This window comes from Falco biarmicus, chromosome 1 (genome assembly GCF_023638135.1).
Source record: "Falco biarmicus isolate bFalBia1 chromosome 1, bFalBia1.pri, whole genome shotgun sequence".
Lineage (NCBI taxonomy): Eukaryota > Metazoa > Chordata > Aves > Falconiformes > Falconidae > Falco > Falco biarmicus.
In genome coordinates this window covers 93,344,392-93,369,493 of record NC_079288.1, presented here as the reverse complement: position 1 = coordinate 93,369,493, position 25,102 = coordinate 93,344,392, and the positions used below count along the sequence as shown (strand labels likewise).

Genomic DNA, 25,102 nt, shown 5'->3' with positions numbered 1-25,102 from the left:
GAAAAATGTGGGTAGTTTTCGAATGATTGCTGTAAACTCTTCCTATCCTGACATCTTTTGGATGTTTAGTGTAGCCTTAGAATGAGGATACCTGGCATCTCAACCACTAGACATAGAATATTAGGAAAAATTACGATTAAAAACAATGTTTCTGGCAGCAAAAAAAAATATTTCCTAAATGAAAAGGTAACTGCTCTGCTACATAAACAAGTGAAGAGTATATTTAGCCTTCAAAACCTGACTCCATTGTATTTCTGGAATACAAAGAACTGTAAGGAAGTTTTAGGCTTAAGTAGCTTATAATAGAACTGTTTCAACAGTCTATAGCAGCTGTCTTCAACCAAATTTTATGCTTCCCTCCAGATGACAATAGCTCGCAAAAACAATGAGAGACAGAACAGTAGGCACAACACCACAGAAGAAGGTGGTCTCAGGGATAACAGCCGACTACTCTGTTTAAAAGTAATTTTTTAAATGTGTGTCTAGTAATAGTGTTAGTTTTCAGAAAGAGATTTTCAGTTATCTTCATCTTGTTTTCTTAAGACACTATTTCAAACTATTGTCAACATCACACCCAAGATACCAGCTTCATAAAGAAAGAAGAAGCAAATGTTTAATATCACATTCTCATTAGGAATCATTTTAAAAGGTTTTGTCTCCCATAGAAAACAGTGGCCTCTGGAAATTCTTAAATGTGGAAATTCCCCTTTTGACCCTTTCTCCCTTCCTGCCACGAAGTATACTGAAACCCACCACTGATACATGACTGATCTATGTAAGAGGTTCAGACAACAGGTCACATCCCAATCTTTCATGGTACCTACCATGTACTGAACGGGCATATACACTTCAGTGGCCCTACACATAGGAACATGGGCTCATCATACAGGTTACTAGTTAATATAGAAAGTCTTGCAGATGTTAAATACAGGACAGATAAGACCATAACTAATCCAAGAATTTTTGACAGTGCTTCAAGATGTACACAAGGGTACAAGTTGTTCCATTGACTGAAAAATGGGCTGTACATATTGAAGTTTAAGGAGGGTTGTTTCAGCAGACAGTATCTACACAACACAGCAGACCATGTGATTCAGCCATTGAAGAAACAGGCTGAAAAGAAAGCCATGTTCATGGCAGACTTACTAGCTCAGGCAGTATTGTACCAAATTGCTTTGGTCCAGAGCTAGTGTCCCCTTAAGAGCTGAGCCTTCAAACGAGACTGCTGGAGACTAACTACACGAACACTGCAGCACATACCCACATTTAACTGGAAGTATCCAGCTAAAAGGCTTATAGCAAAATCACCTTCAGATTCACCAGGGACTCTCCAGCAACTAAAGTTTCCACAAACCTAAAACGTATCTTAAAGTTGTTAGTTTCCAACTTGTTTTCCCTCCAAGTTCTTATGTAGTAGGTGCTACTATACGATCATTTATTCCTAACTGAACACTTCTACTTTAAAATTACAGCAGGGCTGCTGTAGCAACAGTCACTTGTTACAGGAGTATTTATTGTGGCTTTGGTTTCCACTGCACTTCTACAGTTACACTGGTGTGATACAAATTCCCATTATAGGGCATATTAGGTCTAAATAGCTCCATGTACATGCTACTACATGTATCTAGTGTACTAAGATTTGTTGTTGCTTTACTAAAGCATAGGAAAAACATTTCTGTCCAGAGGTACACATAGCTTTAATCAAATCTTATCTTAAGCAGCTCCCTTCTGAAGAAAAGGTTGAGAGTTTCTTCTCTCAGAGATCAATTTTGCAAGGTGCTTCAGGTCTTCACTTCCGTTAGAGGGAGCTGAGGATATTCAGCATTTTGCATGAACAGATGTACAAATAAGTATTCACAAGTAACTCACTGATCAACCAAACTGTTTCTTGGAAAACAGTAACTGGTCTAAAAAAATTTTGTAACTGAAATTCTAGTTCAAAACCAAAAATACCAAAAGCACTACTTATCCTAGAGAGAAGTTTTGGGTTGTTGTTCCTCCCCGCCTCCTCACACCCCCACCCCCCCCCACCCCCCCCCCAAAAAAAAAGAAAAAGAAAACTACTGTGAAAGTATGTTCTTCACTTTCTTTAAAGAGAGTACTGAACTACAGGGAACCCTTTTTAAAATTCAGCCTGTAGCTGAATTTTAGCTGAACTAGTTGAACTAGCACAAGATATTTCAACATAAGATATATCACATGTAAACAATCTTACAAACCAAATAGACTTAATTTAAGTTACACTAAGGTTCATTTACACCTTCCATTGGCACACTAAAGAACTGCATCAGGTATTCTTTGAAAGTAGCTTGGCACATTACACTTACAGTAGAAATGTGACATCCTACACTTACACACTGAAAAAAAGCTTAAAAAGCTTTAAAGTGCTTGCTGTTTAATGTATAAAAGAAAATATTTGAAGGAAGTATTCACAAGTTTCCTGAGAAATCATTTTGAATTTCAGAATCCCAAGGAGATGAATTGGCTGTCAGATAACAATGCGCCTTCATCAGATGGACTTGGCAGTTGTAAACAAGAGGAATTTTCTCAGCTTTTCCTCACAAATATGAAATATTTGCTCTTAGCCAACAGCTGGGGCGGTTTAAAGACATCCTGCATATCTATTCAAATTACAAGTCACCCACACACCTAACACTACTGAATTCCAGCAAATTAAAGAAACCCTAACAAGTACCAGAGCAGAGGCAAAATAATTCTGAAGGCAAAACAGAATCTAACTTTATAGGTCTAAATAACTAAACTTTCAAATGTCATAGTTTGCCTGCTGAAGGGTGAACAAAAATAGCCCGCAAAAGTAGCCACAATTATCAGAGTTTCTCTTCATAACTAGTACCTTATGTACCTGGAAAACATCTATTGTTTTCCAAAGATTTTAGATTTATCAAAAGACAAATAAATAAATAAAAAAAACACAGAAAAGGCAATGGCAAAATGTGAACACACCAGACAAGTAATGTTTATTAATGTTTCATGTATGTGTACTTAATTTTGCAGTATGAAGTACACTGCTGTTTAATTTTTTAGCTATACCCTATAAATCAAATTTAGGAATGTGTATATATTATTCCAATATATCCCTCAGCAGGAGAAGCTGTACTAAATCCCTATACTTTGTACAAAGTTTAAAACACGTTGTAAAAAAACATTGCATTAAGGATTTTAACACAACTCTCAAAAAATCTAGCTATGCATTTCTGGGAGTAATCAATCTCATTAAAAATTACTCAAAAAAGGTTGCACTATACAGTAATATATTTTTTTTTTTAGGTCAAAAAGTTACTTTGGTTTATTTGAAAAAAATGAGGTAACTATCTCAAGTACATGATATTTCAACTATTATGGAAATAATCATAATCACACTGGTGGTTACTAAGTCTCTTGAATAGCTTTGTATGACCAAATCAACCATAATGGTTTGTGGGGTTTTTTTCATTTTAAACACACAGCAGCTGTGGATACAGAGCTCCACTATAACAACACAAACAGAATGCTTAGGCCAATGCTGCTTTTCAATGGAATAAAGTAGAAATACTTTTAGGAAGCTAAAGAAGCAGCAAATGAAAAACTATACAAGACCTCAAATGCATGCTTAAAGAAAAGATGATATAATGAAACTGCAGCAACTAAGATGCCTAATAATGAAGACACTGCTCAAAACCTCTGCATGAACACACATCAATACGGTGGCATTCTTAGACCTTCCTAGCTCCAAACTATATCCTTCCATGAGCATCTTGCATTTAAGAAGTCAGATGTCCCAAGTTGTACAATACATTTTCAAAAAAATGCGGCAAAATAAGAAGGCACATACTGAAAATTAAGCAACTATTACAAAGAGCTAAACCACTTTGGGAAATACAAATTTTCTATGCCCTACTGCAACCAAGCAGGTGTTTGCACTTCACCAGACAAGATCCCCTCACCCCCACTCCACCCTCTCTCCCCACAGTACTCAATCCTTTTTTTAAAGTCAAAATCCAATTATTTTTTGAAAGGTAACAGTTCATATTTTTTCTAAGCCTTTGTAAAAGCTTTAATCGTATAAAAACTGGAGCAGAATTCAATCATTGCTTTCATACTACGTAACAAGACAACACTGTACCTAGTAGTTACCTCCATTAAGATACTATATAAAACATCCAACATCTCCAAGATTAACTTCTAACACTATACCTCAGAGAATAGGCTTTTCTAGGCATATTCGTGTTTGAAAAAAGTCCTTGTATTTTCAAAGGAGAAATATTTGATAGCATTCAAGCTATTTCCTACATGATAACAGCAGTTTACACTTCAAATCTATACTGCTTAGGAAAGCTTCCCCCCGCCCCCCCCCCCCCAACTCCCCATACATACTCCTTGAGAATTTCTTGTTTCTCTTGTGTCTCAATAAGGGCAGATGTCCCAAGTTTAAAAAAAAATAATAAAAAATCAGAGGCTCGAGTACCTTAACAGAAACTGATTTGAAAAAAAAAATAATTCATAGAATTAATAGAATGTAATTAAGAGTTAAAAATACTTACAGCCTCTCCAGTTCTTTTAAATCCTGGAATGCTCCTCTCTCGATAGTGCTAATCTTGTTCTCCATGAGCTGACTGCAATAGAGAAGTTTTTATAGAAAAATTTTAATAGCTCTAAGATAACTTGTTGCATTCACAGTAGTCATCTAAAGGCAACCACACCCTCATCAAGACAGTACAACATTTATTCTAGAGTGACATACACTTTAATCTTCTGGACCCCCGTCATCAACACTTTACATGGGCTCATGTACTCAAAAAGGGGAAAAATAATCCTTGATAAAAGAAAGAGGAATAGATACTACATTCGCTCATTTACTTTAAGAGTCTCAAGTTAGAAAGTTACACATATGCAAATGTGCTGTGCACACACACACACATCATTGCTCTTTAGCAAGTTATAATACTCTAGCTGAACAGTATGAAGGTGCTACTAAGCTCACATGAGAACAACAAAACAAATATTTAACTGTGGCATTGGGAAAAAACATCAGTGAAAGATTGCACAGAGATTATAACTGTAACAGTAATTTTGTAAAAAACTTAAGAATTACTATAACACGATATTCTGTTTCAGACAGAAACAGAAAATAATTTTATACAACTACTTGCTCAAATTAAATAGCCTTAACAAATACGCTAAGTAAATACTGCAGTATTTTAAACCTGGTATTAGATTCCCCACACACAAAAAAGCCACCAAAACCCCACAGAATTTTAAAAGCTTCATAATACTAGAAACAAAAGTATTTACAAAAATATACCCAAACCAAATCATTCCTTTCTCAAATTCACTGCTGAAGTGTTTCCTTTATGCCCAGAAACTGCAGAAAAAGAATAACCATCACCTGAGACTTGCTTCTAAATTCACTAAAGGTGTAACTTTTTCTTAATGAATTATCTTATACTTCAGGCTGAGAGTACCCATTTTCAGTGTGAACTATAAACTTCCTAACCTTATATTGAAGTCATTCCAACAGTTACTCAACAAATTTTAGCAACTTTTAGTTGTAAGATACATGCAAAATTAAATTCTCAAGTTCTCATAACCTTAAGGAAAGATTAAAAAAAATTAAACAAATTATATTTAACACAATTGCTAACTTATTTATATCAGCATATAACACATGGGGGAAGGACGGTAAGTTCAGATGCAGTAGCACAATAGTTAAAAAGTGATAACCCATCCAGCTGATAAACCAAAAGATAACTAGTTCAATGCTTTTTATAACAAGCTGTAGCATCAGTCCTAAAAGCTATCAGTGATAGAAAGAGAAAAAAACTTACAGAACTCGAAGGTGCCTTAGACCAGCAAAGTCAGTCTTGGTGATTCTTGTGATGTTATTTCCATTAAGATCCCTAAGAAGAATAATTTATAAGCAGCAAAATTAAAACATTCAAAAGTTACTTTTAAATTGCTCTGTTTTCATGGGCACAGCACTTTCAGAAATTAGGAGATGTAAATGAACCCAACAAACAACTCCTACAACTAACACTGAGTTCCTGAACTCCAAGAGACTGAACGAAGGTTTATCTTGAAAGTAGTAGTTTCAAACTTTGTAATAAGAGACCCTTACAAAGTCAGTTCTGCCTGCCATTATAAAGCTCACATTTATCTTTAATATAGAACAGTCAAAACCTGTCTGAACATGGTTATAACTGCATCTAGAAAACCAGTAAAGCGACTATATCTATATATATGCGCTGCGTTATTTGTTCGACTGTTAGAAAAACAAAGTGACTGCAATTGAGACAACTTTCACCATTTTTAAGCAACTTTCAATTTCCATAGTATTGCCACAAAGGCAGAATAGGTCTTAACTTCCTATAGCAAACCTGAGCTTTCCGAGAAGTGTAAGACTCTTGGAGTGTAAGTGATGGGAAGAACGGTTTTATGAAAACTAAACCCTTCACTTGCTGCCCAGGAAGCTTCACTGACTGCAGAACGCAAAGCACATTCACAAGTGACGGAAAACTGTATTTAGGCCCTGGCATTTCTATTCATGCTTCAGCACTACTTTCTCTTCTTAAGTTATATGGTCCTTTTTCATCACATTTTGGGGTCAAGACAAACTTCTCTCAATTCCAATCACTACAAATAAAACCAGACTTTACCATTCCTGAGGTAAGCCATTAGGAAGCGGTATTACACAGAAACTATCCTAACAATTACAGCTCGTTCGCAGCCTACTTCGGGGGGGGGGGGGGGGGGGGGATAAGTTGGTTGGTTTTTTTTCTGCGAGTGTTTATACCGCATGTGGCCAAAACACCACTGTATGGAAACCGCACAAGCCTCAAGAAACACATCCCTGATACTCTTCCTGAGTGGCATTCATCACTCGAGATGTGTGTTCACACACCAATATTTAAATGACTTAGAGTAAGAAATAAAGTGTTCACCTCTGCCACTCCCGAGACCCCACCGAAGGGCAGCCCGACACGATAAATCACCGACCACATGCTTGCTCTCTCTTAAGGCTAGAAAATGCCCCAGCCGGAGGGCGCAGAACGGTCCCAAAAAGCGGATGGCAGGGGGGAGGGGGGCAAAGATCACAGTTCAGGCACAACTTAGCGCCGTGCGAGCGGGGAAGAGGCTGAAGCACCCCCGCGCCCTCGCCCACAGGCGGATGCGTGCCCGCGCCGCGGCAGAGCCCCGCCGGGCTCCGGCTCCACGCCCGGGCGCAGCGCAGCGCGCCCCGCCGCCCCCCGCTCCCGCCCCGGGGCCTGCCTGCGCCCGCGGAGCGCCGCGGCCCGCCGCCTCCCCAGCGCCTCGGGAAAGAGCTGCGGTAGCGAAGTTTGCCGGGAAATGGGCGCCGGCGGGGGATGGCGGGGAGGGGAGGGGGGGGGGAAGGCCGCTCCGCTGTCGCCTCGGGGCGCCCCCCGGGCCGCGGCGGTGCCCGCCCCGCCGCCCCCGCTTCCCCGAGGCGGCGGGAACCGCGCTCCTCACCGCGCCTTCCCGGGATGAAAGGCAGCGGCTTGGAAACGGCGTTCACCTCTGCCGTGTCTCCGCGCATCGCCGCGAAACGGGAACCGCCGGCAGCAGGGGAAGGGAACGGACCCCCGCCCCCCAAAGGGCGTCGGGACCCCAAACCGGGCCGGCTCCGGGGGCCGCCTGTGCCCCGCCCGCCGGCGGGAGCCCTGACAGGAGACGGGGGCCGGGGGTGCTCGCCGCCGCCCCGGTCGGGTTACTTACAGTCTCTCGGTGTTGCGGGGGATGTTCCTCGGGACGCCGCGCAGCGCCAGCCCGTGACAGTCCACGGTGCTCCCCGAGCAGGAGCACTGCGCCGGGCACGGCTGCGGCACCACCGCGCCCGCCATGGCCAGCAGCAGCCCCAGGAACAGGGTGAGCTTTCCCCAGCCGCACATCATCACCGCCCGCTGCCGCCCGGCCGGGCCCGCCGGCCTCGGCCCCGGGGAGGCGCGGGGCGCGCCGCCCTCCTCCTCGCCGCGGGGAGCGCTCGGGCAACTTTCAGGGTGCGGAGAAAGAGAAGTCCTGTCTATCCAAAGCCAAGCCAAGCAAACAACCCCGGCAAAGTGAGGTGGGTGGCACCGCTCCGCGACTGAAGACAACTTCGGCTGGGAAGGGGGCTGGGCCCAGGCCCTCCCTCGCTAGCCCGTCGGGTGGCGGGGAGAGGCAGCACTCGGGTCTCGTCTTCACACGCGCCCGGCGAAGGAGAAGCAAACCCACGGGCTCCGGCTGCGGCGGAGTTGGTCTAGCTACTGATCTTCCTCCTCGCCCCTTCCGAAGCCGTGACTGCCCTCGGCGCCCTCGGTCAGGGGCCGCGAAGCCCCGTCCGCCCACGGAGCGCCACAGCCGCTCCCACGCGCGTCCCCCGCCGCGGGCCGCTCACAGCCCCACGGGGGGCGGCGGCGGGGCTGACACCGCGCACACACCGCCCTGCCGGAGGCGCCTCAGCAAATCATACCCCTCTCGCAGGCATTCATCAAACTGTCTCACGGAAGGAGGAGGGAGGGGAAGAAAAAAAAAAAAAAAAAAAAAGTCAAACACACAAGATGATGTTGGGCTTGGCTTTCCACCCCCCGCGCCCCCTCCTGCTGTAAGCTCCCAAGCCAAGTTTAGCAGGAAAGGGCTGGTCTTAGAGCACGATAATAATAAGCAGCCGAGAAGTGATTCGTTGCCCTGCTGCAAGGGAGTTCATCCACGACCTCCTTCTCCTCGGTGACAGATCACAGCTATAGATCCTCCTGTGATCCCGGGAGCACGGCGAGACGGACCAGATAACGAGCGGTGTACGGCGAGGGAGGGGCGGGGGGTGTGTGTGTGGTATTCTGCTCCCCGTGGTCTCCCGGATACCGTGGCTTTGCTGCGGCAAAGGCACCTGATGGGAAAGGTAGGAACTGTTCAGTCCTTCCAGGTGAGGCCAGTTCAGCAGCTCCTGGGGTTGCTGCAGGAAAGGGAGCAACTTTCCTCCTCTCCTGGCACCCGCCGAGGCACAGCGCCTCGGCAAGGGTTTGCGCCCCTTCCCCCGGTCCGGCCGGTGCACCTGAGCTCTCGGTGCTGGTGCCAACAGCCCCGGCCCTCGGTTCGCTGGCGGCGGCGCTCCCCCGGCGCAGAGGGCGCGGGAGGGAGGACGGAGGGGGACGGGGCGGGGGACGGGCAGCGGGGGAACGGAGGCCACGCGCCGTCTCCTTCCCTCGCACCCCGAGTCTCTCCGCTTGAACAATAGGATGGCACCGCCGCACGCAGGCCGGGCTCCGCTCCCCTCCCCGCCGCAAGGTGCCTGCCGCCGCCCGCGGACAGTGCTTCCCGAGAGCTGCCGCCGGCACCTCGCCCGGAGCCCCCCACGCGGCCGCACGGCGCCCGCCGCCGCTCGCCCGGCCCGGCGCGGCGCCCCCTCGCCCCGCTCCCACGGAGCCGGGAGCGCCCCACGCGCCGCCCTATATAGGGCCACGGGGCCGCGCCTCCCCGGCCCCGCCCGCAGCGCCCCGCGCCGCGCTCACTGGCTGCGGCGCCGCCCGGCCCGGCCCCGGCCCGGCCACCGCGGGGGCGGGGGGCTGCGCGGCCACGCCGACAATGAATGAAAGTTGGGGGAGCGCGGAGGCGGCGGCGGCGCCGCGGGAGGCAGCTCTCCCCGCCACCCCGCCTGCCGGGGGGCGCGGCGGAGCTCCCCTCTCCACCCTCGGCCGCACGGAGCGCGGAGTTGCGGCGCGGACTTTCTCCCGCAGCCGTGGCCTGCGGGTGTCCGGCGCCCCGCGAGGGAGCGCAGGGAGCGGGGCCGGGGGCCGCCGCCGCGCTGCTGCGGGTCCTGCCGGCGCGGGGGGGCGCGAAGGGTCGCCCGCTGCGCTTGTAAATATCATCTGTGCAGCGGTCGCTACGGCGGGAGAACGGGGGGTCTCTCGGCGTTCGTTTTAGTGTGAAACACACCAGAATCGCTCATAAATTATTTTCCCACATACAATAAAATGGGCAAGTGTTATTCCCTGCGTTAAAATATGTCGAGTAGCGGCATTAACGCTGCTGTGCTCGTTCAGGAAACACCTTCCATCTAAAAACATTGCATTCTAAATACACACAATGTTCCTGATAAATTTTCCTGAAGTGCTGTTTACTGTCAGTGCATCCTCAGCATCCTTAGGAAAAAACCTAAGTGCATCGGGCTCTTCCCAAAGCCTTAGCTGGTTTTAGTTTTCCTTTGCCTGCAAATCCAGTTCCCTGCGGTTTATAACAGCTCTTGAGACCCCAGCGATAGGTGAAAGTGATTTGTCTTTCATAGATGGCAACCCCCAGTAGGGATGACTAAGCCTTCAGCAAGGTGTAGTTTGGAAATGCTCAAGGGAGTCCATAGTTTCTTCCATATGGCTGGGTCCAGCTGAGTCTCTTCATCCCTGGGGTCCCTGCTGCACAATCCCCGCAAGAGGTTTACTGCCTCTTTTTGCCCGTTACCAAGAGGACAGATTCTGTTCTCAGAAATGCTATTCTAGATCCGAGTTAATCTGCTAAAGTGGAAGCCAGCAAAGTTACTCCTGACTTCTCTTACTGTAGAATGTGAGCCAAAATAAAAACTGCTAAAAATACCTACAAAAGCCTTCCATTTTTTGATCCTTTTGTTTAGACAACACCCAGCAAATATGATTATTGCACTATTTTCAAATGCTGATAATGGCATCTCAGGTCTTACAGAGATGCAGAGATACTCTGGGTTTTTAGATTGATGCAGGAAGGAGAATACAGTGACTGTAAGGGGAATACATCAACTTACATGTATAAATGCTTTTCACTCTTTCCTCCCATTTGATTGTTTCAGGTCTTTACAAAGGATTTAGAAAGGATTTTGCAAGTTTCTAACAAGCAACAGAAAAGGAAAAAAAAAATAATCTAACATATTGCTTTCATGCCTCTACTAAAATCCTTTATCTTATAATTCCAGACAGAGAAAAAGCAGAAAATACAAATTTTAACCATTCAGTATTTTTCTTTATTTGTTTCAAGTATGAGCAATGTGCCCAGTGCTGCAGAAGACATAAAGAGAAGAAATAGTAAATCTTTTTAATACAGTAATTCTCAGAAAATCTGCATCAATTCTTAATGTGTTAAGCATTGCTAAACTACTCTATGCAGAGCTGATTCAAAATCTAAACTGGCCTTAATTTAATATACTTTGTTTTCAAAGAGAAGTATACTAAGTACAAGCAAGATCAATTTTTACTCCTGTTTGGGGGGTTCATTGATTTTTAAGATGCCCACCTTTGAAGCATACCTTTCATTCATTCAGATTGATTTTCCTGAGTGCCTTGCCTGCCAGCACATTGAAACTTTCTCTTTGTGATCTAAACTCTTCAATGGGAGTGCTCCCGACTTCTGAAATTGTCTAAGGACAAGGCCTTCTGTCAGACATGGTACGGTATCATTGCTGCAGCATGAACCTTGCCCCACAGAGTGCCTGGTGGCTGCCTCAGTTGCCTGCAGAATTAATTTAAGCCGCTTCCAAAGTTATGAAGGAAAATACTCCCATAGAGGAAGAAGCTGGGGAAAAATTCTAACAAGAAGATACGTTAAAAGAAAAGCAAATGGAAGCACTCATCAGTGGAAGAGCAAAAACTTTGTTACAGCCGTTTCAGAAAATACTGACAGCAGCTAAAGCAGCTTTCTGTTCTCCAGATTTCATTGTACAACATTCCACCTCTGGAGGGTAATCTAAAAGGATACTCAAAAAGCTAAAGATCAGAACTGTTAGCATAAGGAGATCAAAGTTGATAATAATAGGTAACACCTTCAGAACAGGATCTGGAACATGGAAATAGAAAAAGCAGCTACTCACAGCTGAGGTTGGTAACAGTGATGACAGCTGAGCACAAAGCTATGTGCTGTGTAGATACATCTGTGAGAGCTCAGTGAACATCAGCAGCTCTATGACGACAAGCATCACTATAGCTTTATAAGGACAGTACGCCTGAAAGATACTGAACCAAATGACTCATCAATTTGTAAATAACTGAAGGTCAGTAAGGTGACAGAAAAATGGCCAATAGAAGTATATCAAGAAAAAACAGTACAATCTAGTCTCCTTCTTCGACAAGGTAACTAGCTTCTGGGTAAGGGGAATGTATGATAGATGATGATAATAGCAGGTCATTTGCCACCATGCACATTAACATTCTTTTAAGCAATCTTCTTAAATGTAGTGAAAATCTAATTGCTGAAACATGGACATTTAACTGAGTAAAACACTCCAAAACCTATATTCAGAGTATGGTTGATGGTCAGTCTGGACATGTATAGAAAGTAGACTCTTTTAAAAACCTGTTAAGACTATTATACCACTGAATTATTCCATTACCGATTGAATATTAAATATAACTATTAATAGATTATACCAAAATGGAAAGGGATATAAGGAGTTTTCAGGGCAGAATGGAAATTCAAAATTATTTTGATAAACTGGAGAAAACACATGGAATTAGTAAATCTTAAGGAAGACATGAACATAACATTGCACTAAGAAAAGAAATTCAAATGCATATATGCAAAATGACTAGCTGGGCTACAGCAGTCTGGAGAAGGATATGTGGTTGAAAATGTATCATCTTAAATTTATGATAAAGGAGATTCCATTACAAAAAGGGAAACATCATTCTGATGAGGTATAGATTACATAAGGGAGGTAAGCATTCTTAAATGCTTACCAATTCCTAAAGCTTCACAAAAGCTTTTGTCAGCTTTCATGGGTAGGGTGAAGTATTCCATTTTGGACACCATTCCTAAAACATGCTGTAAATAAAACAGAGAGACTCCAGGGGACAAAACTAAGAATATAAGTTTTAACAAACATGAATAATGAAAGAATTTTGAAAGTGTGCATTTACCTGGTTTAAAAGCAAACAAACAAACCAACCCACTCTTCCACTCCTCCACCCTTCCACCCCCACCCCCCAAAAAAAACCAAACCCCGAAAAAGCAAAGACATAATAATACTTCCCAAAATTAAAATGTGTAAGCAGCACAGTGGACAGTTAATATTCACAGCCAGTAAAGGGCTTCATTTTCAGGAAGAAAGTTTATGAATCAGAAAAGCTGGTAGTAAAGAAGGCTGTGAAACCCAAAAGACGATACTTGTCTTTGCTTTATGCCTCCTAAGTCGAATTTTTATGGAAATTTTAAAACAGATTAAACACATACTGCATAGGAACTATCCAGATGTACTACGTACAGCATCTCAGTAGGAACTTTAGTTAATTGGCCTTTCAGGTTCTTTTTAGGTATGATTTTCCATGGGAATAAAATAAGTAACCTTCTAGCAGTAATATTTATTGCCAAAGAGGACATCTGACTGTGTGTATTAGTTGCTTATTATTTATTATCATATATTTATGATTCAGGATCATCTAGCATTTCCACTCAGAATTGTGCTCAGAAGTGAAGTAGTGCAACAAAAATATGATCACAACCCCCTGGCTTTTCCTTTTTACATAAACATGACGTGTGAAAAGCAGAGGGAAAGCAATACCATTTTTAAAAACTGTCAACAAAGTCCTTTGGTCTATCAAGCTAATGTGAAGTTTGTTGGCTCTTTACCTGTAAGCAAGTGTAGATTTTGTGGATCTAGCAATGCAGAGATGATGCTAGCATTCAGATCAGAACAGAGGAAGGTTGTGCTATAATCAGTGCAAAAGAAGTCATGAGGAGAACCAGAGCAACAAGATAGCATCACATACATGATAGAAGTGTCATGGGGAAATAATAATAACAATAACGTCAGAAAGAAAAAGGATGCTGGAGGAAAATAGAGACGTACAGTGAGAACAAAAAGTGTAAACTTGCAACAGAAGAATGGAGAAATCACGTATTATGTAGCTGAATAAGCGTAAAAAAAAAAAAAAAAAAGAGACTTTTCTGTAATAATCTATTACAACCCAGACACAAAGGACAAAAGACACAAAGGAATAGGTGCAACCCGCTGGAAACTGTGCTTAAACAATATTTAAATAGTATTCTGCTGTAATGTAATCCTTCCAAACATTTACTGCTTATGACAGTCTCATTGGACGCATCCGAGCCTGTATTTTCTGAGCTTTAACTGTTTTTGTATTTCACAGTAGACTACAGCCTAAAGAGCAACTTGGAAATCAGAAGTGTATCCACATAATATTTTGGCTCAAAGAAAGTTTTATTTAGTTGCCAGCTATCTTCTCTAGCTAGCCAAGTTTAGAACAGGTCTGAAATGCCTCCAAATTAAATACAAGATTAAAGCAAACTGTAGCTGGCAGGAAAGGGGTATAGGACCATGTCTGTGTTTGTACAACTTCTCCAAGGGAGCTAGGGATCAAACTTCTTGACTTCTCTGAAACAACACCCATAATAAATATTACAACTGGTAGTAAATATTTCAGAAATGTATCCTCAATCTAAAGCTGAGTGACCTGAGGTTTATCCAATATCAAAGGGACACTATCAAATTTTTAAGGTCATGAATTTTACACATGTAAAACCTTTGGGCTCCTGTGGAGCTATCTAGAGTCTCACAATGCTTTACCATGAAGTAAGGTTGGAAATCTATTTGAAAAATTTCCTGGGTTTTAGAGGCTAAAAATGAAATCCTTGAATAATTTCTGCAGGAAATTTCTGAAGGAGCTGAAAATTAATCCATTATCATTCTAACGGAATTGAGTGGATTTATGCCAGTTTCTCAGAAAAGCAGAACTTGAGATACTTAGTGCAGATCTGTTGTATAGCAAGACTCATTAGTATTTGCTTCTTTATGAAAAAATATTTAGAATGCCTTGTGGCTAGGTCTGGATAAATCTGGGGAGGGAGGAAATGGAAGTGTCGGTGTTGGGTGAACACAGTCATATCACATGACCCAGACTACGCACACTACCTTATTTGGGTTCTATTTGCTTTACTTATGCTTAGATTGCACATGGCAACATGGGATTATGTCAAGATAACTAGGCTAAATTTTATTTATGCTTTCTAGTAAATTATGGAGCTATATGGAAGGTTGTCCAGACAGCAATAGTCATGAGACATTACATACATTGATAAATATACCTAATCTGAACTAAGGTGATTAATTTCCAAAGAATAGACAATTGGGATACTGAAACTTAAAGAGAGAATGCAAGAAGCACTTCAGCAGAGAAAATCAACAGAAGATAAACTAGTCTAACATTGCCAGTCTTTTCCCGAAGTTCTTATGCAAAATATAAATCACTTCATTTCAATATTTACCTGAAACCCAGATTTAAGTGTTTTATGGTCAGTATTTATTATGGTGTATCTTCACCTACCAGTAAAAGTCCCATAATTTGTGCTAGCAGTCTTTAAACCTTACCAGTGACCTCTGAGGTGCTATCAAATGTAAAAATTCTGATTGCTGTTGTATGTTCAATACTCCTATGACATAGATTAATGAACACACTATATTACTAATCTTGCATGGGATGGCACAAGGGACCTCATCCACCTCATGCAGTTTAAGAACATCATCATTTAAACTAAAAAGACACCTTTTTACTTTGTAAGGAATCTGTAATTTGAGAATCCTAATGCCCAATTTAGTGTATGTGAATTCTTAGGAATTCATTACACTTTGGTGTAAAAAGAAATACTCAAGTATCGAGTCTTGACATTTTGCATGAGACAGACCACTGAAGCTGATGTTTCTGCCTGAAGGCTGATAATTTGTGTTAAGATAATAATTTCCTTGCAGGGTGGAGGATCTAGTCTCTTACCATTGAAAGTAACCAGGAAAATTCAATCTTTAATCAATTTGGTTTTGGCTTAATTTTGGCTATTTGCAAACAGAGACCTCTTTTTCACAGCAAGCGTGGTCATGCTACTTTATACTCATTTGTTTCGGTGTTAATGTCTAGTCTATAAGTTAAATAGTTATTTTCCTTCCCTGGGGATTGGCACCTTGATGTAGTTACAAACTGAGAATGTATCCTTTCTCGCAACTTTCATTTTGTCAGACTTCCTCCGTTGTAACTGAATGTGAGGACAGAACGGCATTCCTTCTGGAGATTAACTGTGACCTGTTCAATCAATGCGACTTGCAACTTGCTTTCACTGTTATCTAACAGCAGAGGTAGAAGAACACTTAGTCCTGGCACAAGGGAATAAGCTACAACTGATTTTTAAAATATTTTCATTAATGGCTTTTCCAAGTCTTTCTTAGCTTCCCTTCAGACTTTTATAGAAATGTATCTGTCTCAATGTAATGGGAAAGGATTGCTGCATGTTCACCTCATGGCTGTTAATATCACTGGACTTAGAAAACAATAGATTTTAGATTTTATGTAGTTTTTCCTTCAGTTTCAGGGTGCATATGAAATGGATGGATTTGATAATAGTGCAAAGAGTACTTTTTTGCAATTTCAAGTTAAGATGGCCGGTTCTCTTAAAAATAAGGAAAAAAAAAAAAAAAAAAGAAAAGAAAAAGAAAAAAGAAAAACAGGAAAATATTGTGAAGAAGCATGGGCAGTCTGTGTCATTCCCCTTTGCCTCTCTGTGAGGGAAAATGGAGTCAGTTCACTGTTAACTCTTCTCTGGGACATACCAAGGAAACCAGAGCTGTGGTGCTTTCTGTCCTCTCTTTGAAGACTATTCTAAATAAAACCCCAAAAGAAAACAAACAAAAAACCCCAACAGTTTGAACTCTTTCAGTACATATTTCAGTGGAAATAACTCTACCGACTGGTGTTGCCATAGCCTAACATGCACTGGACATTTCTGTATTTGGGGTTTTGTATATCCTGTGAGAGAAGAGAAGAAAGCTGGGTTTGGGGAATTGTTGTGGTGTTTGTTTTGTTTGTTTGTTTGTTTGTTTTTTAAAAAAGGGAGGAGAGGCTGCTCATAAAATGTCTGAGTTGGTAAGGATACTTTGAGTGCTGAGATCTCTCAAACTTTTCTGGCAGTTTTCCTGGAAGAAAAATAATGTTTTAACCTGCTTTTGTCTAAGCATACAAAAACTTCCTAGCACATATTATTTTATTATATATGCATTCTTTATTTCTGTTTCATTATCACCACATAGGATGGGATAATGTATTTCAATTGTATCTGATTAGAACTGAAACTATATCAGTCCTAGAGAGAACATTGCTGAATCTTTGTTTCCCACTTACTGCTTAAAAATGAGTATGTGACAGCATATTTTTCCTGAAAGGAAGTGGTTTCTCTCTGTAGATAACGTAAAATACATTTTCTAGAGAAATGAGATTTAGCTATAAAAGCTGGTAGGCATTTTCATCTGGGTATATTCTATTCATAAACAAACTTTTACTCGTTAGCCACAACTTTTGAAGAACAATGGTTTAATATGAGCATGACATACATTCCTCCTAGCTATCTTGGTGACTCAGTGTTTTCACCAAACCATTTTTGCCTCTCGCCTTCCCATTGTTTTTGTGTATGTGGCACTTTGCTCTGTTGTCTGAAAACACAACGCACAAGCAACAGGGAAGAGTGTTGCAGAAGCAGTTCCATTAGGAAAGGGTTCTGGAAAGGAGAAGATGTTTGAAACAGAGCAAGAGGGTGACCTGCAAATATTTGTTTTAAACCAAGTAACATTAAGGATGCATGCCCTTTAACACTTGCATCTTGGATTACTGAACAGCTTGTATTTGAGAGGAATGAAGTAGACTCAGATGTCCTGCAAAGGACAATAAGATGCACAAGAAGAGGAACTGCCAGTCTGGCATTCAGCTCTTCTGAAAAAAATTGTGTAAGAGAAAGGATCACAGCCATTTTTTTTTCTTCCTCTTCCCCCTCCATTATACCTGCTGGATAGAAGTGAAGACACTAGGAAAAAAAACAAACCAAGACTACATGGGAGAAGAAAGGCAGGAATATATATTCATTTCCTAATGGAAAGGGTAGAAATTTCTGCCTTGTAAAATTTTTTACTACCCCAATCTCTATTTCTAACAGCATATGTTAAGGGTATAGAGTACAAGTTTCACTGCAGACCTTTAGAGTAATAGATAATGAAAGATATTTAGTTTGTCCATATTGCATATCAATGTTTTTCCATAGCTCTAGCAAGAATCATGAAGTTAATTCTAAGAAAACAGAGTAGTGTGAAGATTAAAAGAGACAAGGAAATTTTTTCAGATGAACTGTTCTCTCACTGAAAAATGCAGTTTCTTATCAACAAATGGTGTTTGGGAATTCAAGATGATTTTATAAGCAGTGTTGGCTGAAATAACAAGTGATACTTTATTTTAGTTGAAAATTTTATTTTGACATCGTCAAACATAAATATTTTGATTTTTTCATTTGAAATTATGATTGGCTGCCTGATTTTTTAAATTTTTTCTTTTTTCTTTTTTTCTTTTTTCTTTTTTTTTTTTTTTTTTACAAGAATCAGAGACCAAAATCCTCACACTAACTCAAATTTTCATGTGAAATATTTTCTCCAATTTTGGTATAGTCACAGAACTTAAAAATAATTAGTCCCATCAATCCAGTCTGCAGTTTCCTGCAGCATCTATAAATAGAACTTGTGGATAATACCTGGGATAAGAACGTAAAGAAGGAAGTTTTTACTACATTAATGGTGGGAATTTGTTACAATCACCTACAGTGGTAGTCAGAAATGGATAAACGTCTTCAGCACCATGATGAAGATTACTACTGAGAACTATATGATTCTCGTTTATTTTTCCATGAGTATTGGGAAGAACCAGATATTCCTGAACGCAATAGGTGGCAGATTTCATCGTCAAACAATTCCTGAACCACTAAGTGGTGATTCACCCTCAGCAAGTTTGCTGATGACACCAAGCTTTGTGTGCAGTTGATATGCTGGAGGGAAGGGATGCCATCCAGAGGGACCTTGACAGGCCTGAGAAGTGGGCCCATGTGAACCTCAAGAAGTTAAACAAGGCCAAGTGCAAGGTTCTGCACCTGGGTCAGGGCAATCCCAAGCACAAATACAGAGAATGGATTGACAGCAGCCCTGAAAAGAAAGACATGGGGCTGTTGGTAGATGAGAAGCTCAACACATCCCAGAAATGTGCACTTTCAGCCCAGAAAGCCAACCATATCCCAGGCTGCATCAAAAAACGTGTGACAGGCAGGTCAAGGGACGTGATTCTCCCCCTCTACTATGTTCTTACAAGACTTCACCTGGGAGTACTGCTTTCAGCTCTGGGGCCCCCAACGTAAGGACATGGACCTGTTGGAGCGAGTCCAGAGGAGGGCCACAAAGATGATCAGAGGGCTCCAGCACTGCTCCTGTGAAGACAGACTGAGAGAGTTGAGGTTGTTCAGCCTGGAGAAGAGAGGGCTCTGGGGAGACACTACAGCAGCCTTCTAGTACCTAAAGGGGGCCTACCAGAAATCTGGAGAGGGACTTTTTGCAAGGGCATGTAGTGATAGGACAAGGGGCAGTGGCTTTAGACTGAAAGAGGGTAGATTAGATATAAGGAAGAAATTCTTTGCCGTGAGGATGGTGAGACACTGGCACAGGTTGCCCAGAGAAGCTGAAGATGCCCCATTCCTCTCAGTGCTCAAGGCCAGGCTGGATGGGGCTTTGAGCAACCTGGTCTAGCGGAAGGTGTCCCTGCCCATGGCAGGGGGGTTGGAACTAGGTGATATTTAAGGTCCTTTCAACCCATACTATTCTATGATTCTATGATTCTATTATTCTTTTAGCTTTGTTTGCTATTTTATGAAATATTTCGAGAAAAAATGGTCATATAACACCAGATTGAATGGTCAATTCTTTTAAACTTAAATGAAGACAACAAAACCCAACTGCATAAGATATATATTGCATAGATATATGCAATCTGATATATTCAGGAAACTAGTTTATGAACCTGGTTGGTCTGAGAACCCTGATCCCTTAAAGAGAAGGCTTGAAATTGCTTTAAGCGAACAGCTTTATTTTGATCTGTATTCCAGGGATGTAGGAATGAGCAGGAACAACTTCAGATCGAACTTTAGGTTTCAGATCGAACTTTAGGAATAAGCACCTGAAAAAACATGAGGTGAAAGCAGAGACGTCAGAGTTCAATATGTTTCATAATTCTCAACTAAGAGCAAAATGTTTATATCAATAAAAATAAAGAACATAGGAAGGAAGTTCCACTGAGAGTGAGGTGAAACTGAATATATTCTAGACCTACTTGAAAAAGGTCCTCATTTGCTGTGCTTGTACAAGCTTGATCATAGAGAAAAGGTTAACACAGGTGTGAAGCTAGACATTTAGGTACACTTACGATAGATACACTTATGATAAGAACTTACGATGTAAGGAAAAGAACCAGAATGATTGTGGAACCACAATTCACTGTGAAGTAAAAAATCAGGTAAAATTCAAAGATACATCGGAAAAGGTAATTTGAAAAAAATCTTATGTTTTTTTGGTTGAACAAGATTATTTATTTCTGTATGTTAACTTCTAAGGATAATTTGCAGACATACCTAAAAAATACTTAATTTTCGCCAAAGTGGATTACAAGTAATTTTAGCAATTTGGGTTAAGAAAATGAAGATTATTGCATCCACTTGAAATTCAAACTTTTTATTTATGTTTTATAGGTGAGAACAGTGGGTTTGAACATACCTTCAGTGTTTCAAAGACTTAAGATACTTGTATAGATCTAAATGTAGGAATACTTTTGTTGAAATTATAGAGATTCTATATTTTTTTTGCTGAAAATATAGACAAATCTGATTCCTCTCATGTAGGATTAGAGATCATGGAATAATCTCACTCATCATTTGAAATACTCCAGTGTCCTGGTAACACGGATACTACTCACCAGAATTCAGTTATTGAAAACAATGTGTCTCATCTGAAATAGATCACTTCCACCAGCCCAGTGGGCCTGATACTAAGTCAGAATATTAATTCAGTTCTTAGTAAGAGGCTTTTCTGGTTCTTCTGCTAACAGCCACAGAATCATAAATGGTCTGAAATTGTCTTTGTGAAAAATATGAACATAACTTTATGTAAGGTTTGAAAGAGGAGTTTAACAACTTGGAAAGAAATACTTCAGGTTTCTTTTGATAAGTCCATAAAGATTGTACAATTGAAAGCAAGTACTACTTAACCATACAGTTTATTTGCAAAGAAATTCACATTGTCCATGGCATCAGTGCAGCATACTTCTTTGCCTCATAAGAGAAATATTTAGCGCTCTATTAACACAGTGTTGAGGAATGAAAAGAACTTCACATCTACATCTGAAACAGGAAGGAAGTTTTATGAAATACAAGACATTCTTTACTGTGTAGAAACAGCAAATTAAACACTGCGAAGTATCTGCTCCCCTAATACCATTTCTAATCATTTCTGCGAATGCTGACTTCCCCAGAACCAGTCTTTCTTTCAACATCTACAAAACAAACAATTCCTTTGATCAGGACTTAGCTTATTAGAACAAGAGTGAGACAGACTTGAGAAATTATTTTCAAACTGTTAAGAGTCCTGGATTATTTCAGCCTGGAAATTCCATTTTACCACCTCTCTAACTCTCATTTTGCAATCTTAGCCGTACTAAATAATTTCCTCAAGCTAATAAATGCTGAATTTATATGGCAGTCTTCACCTTGATCCTCCTCTCAGTACGGTAACTGCTGCTCTTGCAGGGGCCTGCTGGGTCGTTGTGGTTTCTCTATCCTACTGTGGGTTTTATGTATTTAAACATGCTGGTTTCTTGCATTATTAAAGTCTCTCGTTGGGGCAATATTGTACAGGAGTGTTGATTTAAAGAGAAGCCTTTCTGAACATAGAAATTCACTGTCAGTAGCCAGCAGAAGGCAGAACAAAATATTCGACACTTTGTAGTCAATTTGAATGCAATACTCTGATATTCTATCTAGCCCAGAAAACCACAGTGGGACCCATGAATTATAGATCACCAGTACAGAGGTTAACAGCTGGAAAAAAATACATACTTGCAATCAGTAGTATCTGAATCATCACATACATTTTTTGTTCGAAGCATAGGCAAAATCTCCAGTGCCTCTGTTACTTCAGTCCTTGGGGTATATGTATTGTGATAATAAAAGCAGAGACATTCTCCACAGGGCTCCACTTTCAGTACACAAAATAAGTGGTATTTAGTTGGTAAACAGTATTTCGCTTTTTCAATATTGTTCGTTGTACGGTTGGTGGTATTTCTTAGCCCCATGTTGGTTTTGGATGTACAGAAATCATATCCTATGCTGAATGGTGAAGTTTGTCCTGAATTTTTGCATGTTGCTTGTCACTCTAGCATCTGATGCACTTCATAAATATTTACAACAACAATTTGAGAAGCTGTTATTTAATCACCCTTTTATATGCACAAAGAAATTAAGATCTAAAATTTTCACTAAATCTTAGGTGCCCAACTTGAGATGCCTATAACCTGATGATTTAGTCATTGGTACTATACAAGTTCTGCTCTACATTGTCTGCACATGGTTGCAGTCCCACACAAGACATGAGCCCCTCTTTCCATTTAGAGGTTCAGAATCTAAGTGGACAAGGTTTGCAGAAAGTCAGTGTTGTCTGAGGAATAAAAAAGCATTTTTCTATGATTTATCATGTCTGGTTCCTATCCAGTTTCAGAGACAAGAGGATATATATATTCTTGGCATGACTGACAAGGACTACTCCCACCAAGACTGAAATTCAAGACAACTCTTCAAATCATGGATGACAACATTTTTCAGGAAAGATCAGGCCTTATTGTCCTGCATCCCATCAAAATAAATGAATGGGGAGGAGAGGGGCAAGGGAAAGAAAAAGCCACAACCCAAAATCCTGAACCACTTTGAAACTGCTCCTAAAAATGAAGTGTGAAATAGTCCCATAGAGCTCCTGTTTGGTGTCTGGAGCCTGGTAAAGTTTGTAAGGCAGTGTAAGGAAGATCTTGCAATGATGGATGGTACCATTAGTCCTGCCTGTAATTCATAGTTAGCGTTCGCTGCTTATAAAGACAGCTCTTTTCCAGAAACTTCAACGTGCTGTTCCTCAACTAATCATGGTACCCCACCCAAATCTCGTTCCTATGGAGAAGTGACCTACCTCATTCTCTCATCATCCATTCCTGTTTTCCTTTTACAGGCTGTCCTGGCAGAGGACTGTGGACGCAGCTAAGAGGGCAAAAGGGCATCAAACTGCTGAACAGAAGTATTTAGAATTCAGGTAAAAGAGGATATCTGGTATAAAACAGATCATTGCTTTTGCTTATAAATATAAATTTTCCATTTTCCCTGTAGCTTCAAAAACAATTACATTGATCCTCAGCCATCACGACTGATAAGAAAGGAGTGATGTTAGAAGGACAGAAGAACAAAAATAAGAACTAAATACTGGAAGAGGAGGAAGAGGTACTGAAGAGGTAGCTGTAAAAGGAGATGGGCAAGGCTTTCTTTTTTTTTTTTAATCAGGCTTTCCAGCAGAAAAAAAGCATAAGAACTGATTGATCAGCTGAGGAACTGACTAGCCCAAGGGAAGAAAAGAGTTGAGCCAAGTGTTATGTGGCTGTAGGAGGCGCACTGGATAGACCATTGGCTCTCATTTGCCCTGTTCCAGTTAGACATCGCACTGCCTGTTTCAAACAAACCAAAGTCAGCAAACCCTGTAAGCAAGCTCCTAAGTTCATTTTTATTCTTCATTTAATAAAGATTACACCACATTGAACAGATACTATGCAACTTACTTCTATTTCTCATACTTAAATGTAAATGTAATTCTTACCTGCTTGACTTTACAGGAGTGTTTCAAGGTTATAACATAGAAGGATGTAAATTCGTGATAGAGTCAATTCTTGGCATCACTGAAGCCAGTGGTAAAACTCTTGTTGTCTTTCATGTAAATGGATATCATCAGAGTACTTAGCTTAATTTCTAGCTCTTTTTTATATTCATGTGCATTTGAGATGTTTCACTAGTATAGAAATGTCCTATAAAACAATTCTGTAGTAAATTATTCACACTCAATCTTTATTTTAAATGGAAACTTTATAAGGAACTACATTAATGCCACAAAGTAAAATAAAATTAAATGAAAAATTATGTGCAAAAAGACATACTAAAACATGGGAAAATGTTAAAACATTTTAATAATTTCAAAACCTCATGAAGGCCACAGCATAATTTTTAGCTAGAATATTTCTAAAACTGGCAGCCCACAAAAACCCTGGAACACCCATGTGGAAACGTGTTTTTAATTTTGGAGTAAATATTTTTTCCTTATACACAGAAGCCTTTTCTTTAAATAGTGCAAGACAGCCTAAAATAGGGAGGAAGTTAAGCATTTTTGTTGTGCAATTAAAAATGAATTATACATAGCTAAAATCAAAGCTATTTCTATGCTACATCTGAAAAGTTTAGAAAAATAAACATTTCAGAAAGTGAAGTGTAGAAAGTAAGGCCTTGGAAATCTCTTCATGTCGAAGGTTTACTTTTCTAAGTGCCATTCATCTTATCACACCTGGAGGTGTGAACCTACTGACTGTGGACCTTCAAATTCCATTATTACAGACTTGCAGACAGTCAAATGTGGAGACTTACCGGTGTCCTGTGTCATCAGGGATGTCACTGGGAGCATGACAGAGGAGGTCTCTCTCAAAGTATCTTTAGAACATTTAGTTATTTTAATTTGAAGTTACAAGCTGTTCTGAGTCTATGTTGTCTCACCGTGGCTGTAGCAAATGTCAGGATCAGCTTTCAGCACTTCGTGTATACTCTGTTGCTGAGAACAGATTAGAAGTCCTGAAAACAGAAGTTAGTTTCTAGAAATTAAAATCAGCATCAGGACAAGAAAAGCTAGTGAGTAATATTCCATTCTCATCTTTTTCACTTCAAACACATAAAAGAACAACACCTATTTCACACATCCTTCCTGTCATTAACCTTTTATACTCTACACATCTTGGATATGAAAGGCATATCTCTGTCTCTCACAGCCCTTAAAACCGGCATTTTCTACCCATGCAACAAGTAGAGCAAATCAATTAATAATATAATCTTTCACCAAGCAGCAATATCAGTTGTTGAATCTTATTTGTCATCTTTCAATCTGATTTCTATACTGTGCTTTTCCTAGAGGTAAAATGATGCATATCTTATTGTATATGTTTTCTCTTCTCATTTT

At 40.9% G+C, this 25,102-nt stretch overlaps 1 protein-coding gene across 15 annotated transcripts in view; it reads right to left on the bottom strand.

The window, feature by feature from the left end:
* SLIT2 (slit guidance ligand 2) overlaps positions 1–8,488 on the bottom strand; it is a 266,450-nt gene extending 257,962 nt beyond the window's left edge. For all 15 annotated transcript variants that reach the window (XR_008819773.1, XM_056326298.1, XM_056326299.1 and 12 more), the window contains exons 1-3: positions 7,732–8,488; positions 5,826–5,897; positions 4,542–4,613 (exon numbers count right to left, since the gene is read on the bottom strand). Coding sequence is in view for 14 of the 15 variants with exons in the window: in XM_056326298.1 (XP_056182273.1) it covers positions 4,542–4,613; positions 5,826–5,897; positions 7,732–7,907 (320 nt within the window). In the remaining variant the exon portion in view is untranslated. The remainder of the gene's footprint in view (positions 1–4,541; positions 4,614–5,825; positions 5,898–7,731) is intronic.
* Positions 8,489–25,102: the final 16,614 nt, after the last annotated feature.